The 8,298-nt window shown below is 38.7% G+C and overlaps 1 protein-coding gene across 1 annotated transcript in view; it reads left to right on the top strand.

Moving 5' to 3' along the window:
• Positions 1 to 7,376, top strand: part of Tbx20 (T-box transcription factor 20) — a 54,198-nt gene extending 46,822 nt beyond the window's left edge. The window contains exons 7-8 of the mRNA XM_008848771.2: positions 4,743 to 4,852; positions 6,219 to 7,376. Of these exons, the coding sequence (XP_008846993.1) occupies positions 4,743 to 4,852; positions 6,219 to 6,559 (451 nt within the window). The 3' untranslated portion in view covers positions 6,560 to 7,376. The remainder of the gene's footprint in view (positions 1 to 4,742; positions 4,853 to 6,218) is intronic.
• The last annotated feature ends 922 nt before the right edge of the window (positions 7,377 to 8,298 follow it).

Below are 8,298 nucleotides of genomic sequence, written 5' to 3'. Positions count from 1 at the left end.
AATTGTCTAAATAACTTTTTATATAGACTTAAGCCTAATGTCTAGGAAGTGTAATCCCTTGAACTCTTAAAGAAGTATATTAATGACTTTACTCTTTGGTTATACTTTCCTTTTGGGTGTTTTAAGACCATACAGTTGGCCCAAATAAATCCATTTATTTTTATACTTAAGGTCATTTGAGGATTTGTTCCTCAGGGGTCACATGGGGTTCAGAGGAGCTCCTGGCTCCTTTCTTTTACCAGTTCCATCTATGTGATGATAAGTCAAAGGTCCTGTTCGACCATGTCTGGCTTCACTTGGAAGCATGAATGAGATGTTTCCTCTGAGTTTACCCTCCTCTTTGTAGACTGGACACTGGTTCAAGTCCATCTTGTGGGGTCTCCATGGCCTCCCTGAACAAGAGGACAGGTGACTCACCACAGTTACAGGACATTTTGAGAGATGTTCCATAGTCACCTGGAATTTAGTCAAGCTTGGAGGGCAAGGGGCAAAAAATTGTTCTTTAAGTCCCTCTGACCATATTAGTATAGGCCTCAAACTATGACTGTTAAACATCCAATAAGGTTAGTTCCACCACTCTGTTACTTTTAATTATCATGTGCTATGTAGATAAGGCTTGGGTAAAAAACCAAATATTCTCAGATAAACCTTGACTGGATATATATTTTATTCCTTAAACTAGTTGACTAAACTATGACCATAGAAATTTTAAGATTATGGATATATTATTTTTGTCTCATCCTGACATTTCATCATAGGTTGTTCAGCTTACTTAACTTTCTTCGTAATGACCAAGTTACCTCAAAGATGGTCACTTTCTAATATACAGGGGGCTGAGTCCTTGAGCAAATGCTATGAGATATTGAGACTGTGAGTTTCAACATGACTAGAGTATGGCTTCATGTTTAAAATTATCCTTTCTGTTTACTCTTTTTGATCAACATGTATTAATTGTACATGGTAATTTGTTTCAGCATTATATGTTAATACATGTACCCAGCGTGCACTGATCAGACCCAGCTCTTCAATTGCTCACCGTCCTGTGCACCTATTCTCCAGCTTCTCTCCAGTCATCAGTTCTACAGTCAGATCCAGTTTTTCTTCTCTTTCACCTGTGAAAGAGAATGTGTAGCACCTGTCCATCTGTAGCTGAGATTTGATTTAACATAATGTTCTGTAGCTCAATCCATCTCACTGAAAAGACGTATTTCATAATCTTCTTGTGACTGCATGCTACTCTATTGTGCATATGCACCTCCCTCCCTCTCCCTTTCTCCCTCAGTCCACTACCCTCCTTCCTCATCAGGCAGAGAATTATATTCATATATTTTATTTACTGTCAACTTTACGATTTCTAGAATAACGTCTTGTTCATAGTAACAATTCAGTGCATATACATGCATATGTATATATTGAAATATGAGAGTTGTGAGGCAAATAGTTGTAAGGCTCTCTAGTTTGCAGATGAAGAGAGATTGCGAAAATAACAAAATAAGGACTGAAAGTGGTCGTAGGTAGTCCACCATCCACCAGTTCATTCATCTACTCAGTGAGTGACAGTGAAGTTCATGGTATTTCCAGTACTTTGCCTGCCAAGTAGTCTATGTTGATATAAAAACCAATGTGATCATTATTATTCACCAACTCATTATAATAATTTCCCAAAGCACTAGTGTTAAGTATCAGTTCTTTCCTGGTTTGCCATTGGTAGGCTATCAGTATCATGATATTTTTGTATTTTATAATTAATTTTGAATAGACAATATATGCCTCAAAAATTCAAAAGCTATAGAGGAGTGTATGTTGAAGAATACCCATAATATGCAACCCTCCATTCCTCATATTGCCTGCCCAGTGGAGTTACCTCTGACATTCTAATCACTGAAGCCTAAGCTCTATCCATAGAAGTTGTGATTTAGTCTAGGTAGGAGTGATGTTGGAATTTAGAAACTTCTAGAAAAGCCTTAGATGAAGTACTACTTCAGGTAAATGTATTGCAACAAGGACCAGAAAGATATGAAAATACACAAAGTGATTTTTAATGACACTGAACATGAAGCAATAAAAAACAACAATGCTTGAGGGATGGAATCAAATGCTGAGAGCCAGACAATGCCCCAGTTTGTTGTCTGCAGAGTCTCTGGACCACCACAGAGGGCGGTAGAATGCAAGTCCAGCTGGCTGACTGCTTGAGAAATCAGAGCTGAGGAGACTTAGGCAGTGAAAAGTCAGAGAACTGAAAAGAGGCGAGGGCTTATGGAAAAGAGCTCCAGTCTACAAAGGGCCTCTCTTCAGTGTTCTGCTCAGATTTTCTAGGCACAGATTTCTGAAGAAACTTCCAGAGAGTGGAAGATCAATTCACACTGCCTATCCAGACTCAATTTAATGTCCAACACAGAAAGAAAGAGACCAGGAATGCAAAGATATGAAAGAATATACTCTACCATGAGAGGGAAATTAGTCAATTGAAAATAATGCAGAATCGATGTAATCGACAATGCTATTCAAATACTTACTGTGATTAGATTTTACATGTGCACAAAGTTACAGACATTGAAGATGTGCAAAGGACCCCAATGAAATTCTAAAAGTGAAAGCAGCTATTTATAAAGTAAAATGTATCCTGGATGGGATTAAGTGCAGATAAGACACTTGAAGATGAAAAGATTTGTGAACTTGAAGATACAGTAATAGAAACTATCCAAAGTGAAAAAGACCAAAAAGGTGTTCTGATGTAATATATGTTATTCAAAACCCTGGAAGTTCATTAGAGAATGAAAATCAATAATGTGTAAAATATTTCCAAATTTAATGACAATTAGAAACACAGTCCAAGAATTCCAGCGAACCCAAATTCAGGAAGCACGAAGAAATAATACAAGTTACATCATCATCAAATTGCTGAAAGACAATGACAAAAAGGAAATAGTGAAGGAACTGAGGGAATTAAAGACATTACATCAGAAACAAAAATAAGGATGACAGCAGACTTCTTGTCAGAAACAAAGTGAGATAATATCTTTGAAGACCTGAAGGAAAAAGCCTGTTTGAATTATGTAACCAGCAAAATTATTTTTTAAATAAAAAGAAAAAAAAGGATTTTTTTTTTCTAGACACGAAAGCTGTAGAATTCATCACCAAGTTGCACTGCAGATATATTGAGGGAGGTCCTTCAAGCTGAAGGGATCATACAGGTGCTGTTGTGGGTCCACACAAAGAAACGAGAGGCAGCAGAAATGCTTAGGACATGGAGAGATAAAAGTTTATTACTTAAGTCTTTAAAAAAAGAGAGCTGGACATATATTTAAAAGTATAAAACATCAGAACTTCACTGCTAAACAAATGGAACACTACAGCAGTTCCCGGGTTGGAGCTGCTGGTGTCAGTTCTTTACATTGCTGTACAGATTGAACATAATCCTGGTAGAAATCACAGTAAGATTTAAAAAAGAAGGAAAAAAAAGAAATCAATACTAAATTTTATGTGGGTATAGAAAGGAACTAGAATAGCCAAAACAATTTTGAAAAAGAAAAATAAAGATGGGGGTACCGATAAAAGGTACTTTCAAGACCTTAGTTCAGCTACAGGACACTGGTTTTGTGTCAAGATCCAACAAACGGGGCTCAAGAGGGCAGAACCCGAAGTACAGAAACAGGCTGTCTGCCTTATTTGTTGGAAGCATACTCTTTCCTGTCTACCTGGGTCTGCAAACTTTCCAGAACACTAAACATACTATTAATTGGTAGTTTTCAATGAAGTATGAATATCTAGATAAAATGTCAAATGTTATTTTGAAAAATTACCATGCTGTTTTACTTATTTTATTTCTTCAGTATGTGAAAATGGGTGTTTGGTTTGTCCCTTTGGTAGTTAATTTGGTATTATCTTTAGGTCATAACATTTTGGGTTTTAAAATTATATTTATTATTTTTATTTTGTGTGTATGAGTATATTGCCTGCATGGGTATTATTGTGTAAGTGCACCCGTGTCATGCAGCACCCTCAGGGGTCAGAAGAAGGCATTGGATCCCATGGAACTGGAGTTAAAGTTGGTTGTTAGCCACCATGTGGGTGCTGGGTCTCAAACCCCCGTCCTCTGTAAGAGCAGTCAGTGCTATCAACCACTGAGCCATCTCTCCAGCCCTGATCATAACTATTTTTAAGATGTAGATTCTGCAAGCCAATCTGTTGTTCCCAATATGCATTTTTGATTACTTGTCTGAAAACTTCTTTTTAAATAGGTGTATCAAATTGTTCAATATCAAAATAATTTTTGCTTTTGAGTTAATCTCATGCTTGGAAATCCTTCTCCAAAGACAGTGTACTGGTGTTTCTTGGACCTCAATCTCTTTTTCTTTTACAATATTTTATTTATTATTTTTATTTTATGTTATGTGTATGAGTTGGATTGCCTACATGTATGTAAGTGTCCCAAGTCATGCAATGCACGTGGAGGTCAGAAGAAACCTGTAGTAAATTCATTCATTCAGTTTTCTCATAATTAAATTCCATATCCTTGTGGCCATGTTTCACAGCTCTGTTCATCTCTGACCTTCATCCTGTCCAGCACACTTTGGCCTCTGAACTGATGCCCCAGGATTCACTGTACAGTAGAATGAACATACAGGTTTTGAGTGTCTTTTCCTTGAAGTGATTTCTTTTGACTCAGAAAACAGATAGACCAGTTAATTATCCTTAAACCTCCCTCTGAAGTGAACTCCTAATGTGTAACTGTTTCACAGGGAGAGTGTGGAGAGCCTGATCCAGAAGCATTCCTATGCCCGCTCACCCATCCGTACCTATGGAGAAGAGGATGTCTTAGGGGAAGAGAGCCAGACAGCCCAAAATCGAGGTGAGGCCATACTTGGGGATGGAGAACTGCTGGGGGCCAGGGTACTTGAGGGGAGTAAGGCAGGCTGTTGTTGGGATGTTTGATCTTAATGGACCACATGCCAACAAACACCTCAGGGTTTTTCAGAAGATGCATTCCCCAATGCTGGGGCTCACATACTTCATTATTTTGTCTGGGTGGTTACTCTGCCTGAGGTGAGGTTTTCCAGGACAGAGCCTCTGCATTAGGGTCAGGAAGGGCTGGTCCATGACATACTACCAAAGAGCTACCACTCTTCAGGGCAATTTCTTACTCTTTCTGAGCCTTATTATCTGAAAATTAGGGACGATATTTGTTCTACCCACAGGAGTAACATCTTAATAGGATCAAAAGTCAAGGAAAAGGGCTATTCATGGCCCTAATAGTTGAGCAAAGGGTTGGAGAGATGGCTCAGTCACTTGTAATCCCAGTGCTGGGGAAGCAAAGACAGAGGTATTTTGAGGCTTGCTAGTCAGGCAGCCCTTAGTAAGCTCTAGGACAGTGAGATACGAGAAAAAAAAAAGTCGATGAACCTGAGGACAGACACCCAAGGTTGTAAGATTGTTCTTTGGTCTTTAGTGCACAGGTGCAGGTGTGTATTCAGAGAGAGAGAGAGAGAGAGAGAGAGAGAGAGAGAGAGAGGAGAGAGGAGAGAGAGAGAAACAGTCTTTCTGTCAGGAAAGCTCAGCGAGGAGCCCGAGCATATGGGAAGTATGTCCAGAAAAGAGAGTCCAGTGCTGCTCTACTTTTGACCTGGGATGTTCATATATGGAAATAATCAATGTCACTTTTAATTCCCAAAATAGTGAGTAATATAATCAGTAAAAACACAGGACATTTCTTATAACTCAGTGCAAGAAAGCCACTAATCATCATTCCATCAGCATTCACTGCTGCCTCATCTTTCAACTTCTGGATGCTTGCATGTAGAATTCATTCCTCTGGTTCTTGCAACGGGTCTGAAAATCAGGGGACTTTGTTGAGACACATCCAGCCTCTTTTAGGGAGATATTACAGAGATTAGAACAAATGTCAGATATTTGGATCTTTGTTTAAGGAAACAGGTAATTTTCTTCAGGCAAGATGCTCATGCTCAGACACTCTGTAGAATGCAATGAATTAAGTTTTTTTCTGTTTAGTAATTTTTTTCTTTCATGTAAGGTGTAAATGAGGTCTTCTTATTTAGAAAGGTAGACTTCCCTAACATAAATTGCATGTAGGTTTATCTTTGCATGTTGTAGGCCTAATAAATAGTATATTTGAAAATAAACAGATCTTTACAGGTAACTCGGTTCTTGATCAGTACATTGCAATAGTATTTTGAGTCTGATGAGCATTTTTCTTACAGGATCCGCCTTTACAACATCTGACAATTTATCTCTCAGTTCCTGGGTATCATCGTCTTCCAGTTTTCCGGGATTTCAGCACCCACAGTCCCTGACTGCTCTTGGCACCAGCACAGCGTCCATAGCAACACCCATTCCTCACCCCATTCAGGGTTCTCTGCCACCATATAGCCGACTGGGGATGCCTCTGACACCCTCAGCCATTGCCAGCTCCATGCAAGGGAGTGGCCCCACGTTCCCCTCGTTTCACATGCCGAGATACCATCACTACTTTCAGCAGGGGCCCTATGCAGCCATCCAAGGACTACGCCACTCCTCTGCTGTGATGACACCATTTGTATGACTCTTCTGAGTGTGGGGGAAGAGAATTCCAGAATGTCCAAATGGGTATGAAAATATAAGAGAAGGTTGGGTGGGTGGGATGTGTGGTATTGGAGCAGGGGCTCTCCAGGAAACTTGGGACCTATTGAAGAGGAGAGCTGGACTCACAATAAAATCTACCTTTAAGGGAGTGCACCATGGACCAGGATTCATCTGTAGTTGGACTCAGGAGAGTATCAGTGTAAAGTTCTTAGCCAGCCTAACACCTACAACTAATAGGATATCAGCTTATCCAGAAAACTTAATAATATAAGGCAAAGGAATCTTAAGGTGCATTATTCCTATTCTTTAAAAATTCTGTTGATGCAGTACTGTATAAATTCAATGTGTATAGGTTTTCTTTCTGCTTTCAACAGGTTAAAAGTGTCTTCAAAGAGGCAATACTATATAGCATACTGACCACATGGCTAACTTGCCAATTCTCCCTGTAGAAATGGGAGTCCATAGCAAAATTTTGTAGTGCTACAATGTACGCATGTTTAGTTTCCTTTAAGTCAGTTTGCTGGGAAAGGAGCAGAGATAGTGTTAATGCATCCTGCCATGTGGATGAGTGTATGATAATGCCTTTGCCAAGTTCTTGCAGTATTGACAGGCCAGTATGCAATATGCTCAACCTGTAGTCTTTTTCCTTTTTTTTACCTAATAATTCTCTTTCCTGCAGGAAAAGTGTTCTGTATGTATTTTAAAACAAGAAGCTCTCTGTGTCGTATTACCAAAGTGAGGTTTGCTTTTTCTGAGCTGCATTTTCAGTACACTACTGATGATTTAACTGAGGAGCCTTCCAGAGCCTGTGCATGGTGATGAGTAAGGATGTCTTTCATACAGCTGCAGTAAAAAGATGGTGGTTCTCTTCTGAAGGGATTTTCCCTGTGGGAGCCAAAGTTCCCTTCGTTTTCCTATCAGTGTCTGAAGATCTTCTACATAATTGAAATTTATTGGGCCAAATTAATTTTTTATAAATCTGCTTTATTGCTGCTCCCACTCATTGCTAGGGATTTGCAAACGATCATTCTCAGGCATGGTCAGCCATGATTTAACGTATCCTCATGAGGAAGAATGTGCCTGGATGGAATTTATCCTTTTACCTGACTATGTTAAATTTATAGATTCCTTTGCTGTTTTCCTCAGTCCATAATATGAAATTGCATGCTAATTCAGCCACTCCCTGACAGAAACATGAATTGTTTTTATAAGCAAATTAAAACTTCATCTAGTTCATGCTATCCTCTTAAGCCTTTCCTTTATGCACACAATGGACATTATATTTTATTTCTATGTAACTATATGCTATTTTTGAACAAGTATCTTAGCATTTACTGTCAGCTAATAGATTTGGTATTTTGTAAGAGCAACACATCTCCCTAGTAATAGAGATTTATTAGTTATTAGACTTTGAGCTTTGAGTACAATATGTTCCAACTACAGGATATGGCCTGTTTGTTTAGCATACCCCCCCAATTTAAATTTACTTTAAATTTTGTATGTAGTTTTCATTCTATTCTGTTCTTACTGAAAAACTATTGACTATTAGAAAAGATGGGAGCTATCACTACTGACAGTAGAAATGTATTTGGACGTAAATGCAATACACTCCCCACATCACACTCTGGGATTTTACGTGGTTGTTTTAATGTTAGGCTTTTCCATGTGAATTGCATTTCCTGGGCAAGTCTAACCTTACAAAGAAACAGAAACTGTTAA

Source organism: Nannospalax galili, unplaced genomic scaffold, assembly GCF_000622305.1.
Source record: "Nannospalax galili isolate Female #2095 unplaced genomic scaffold, S.galili_v1.0 scaffold1384, whole genome shotgun sequence".
Taxonomy (NCBI): Eukaryota; Metazoa; Chordata; class Mammalia; order Rodentia; family Spalacidae; genus Nannospalax; species Nannospalax galili.
Note: the sequence above shows the minus strand (reverse complement) of the source record. Positions and strands in the feature narration are given on the sequence as shown.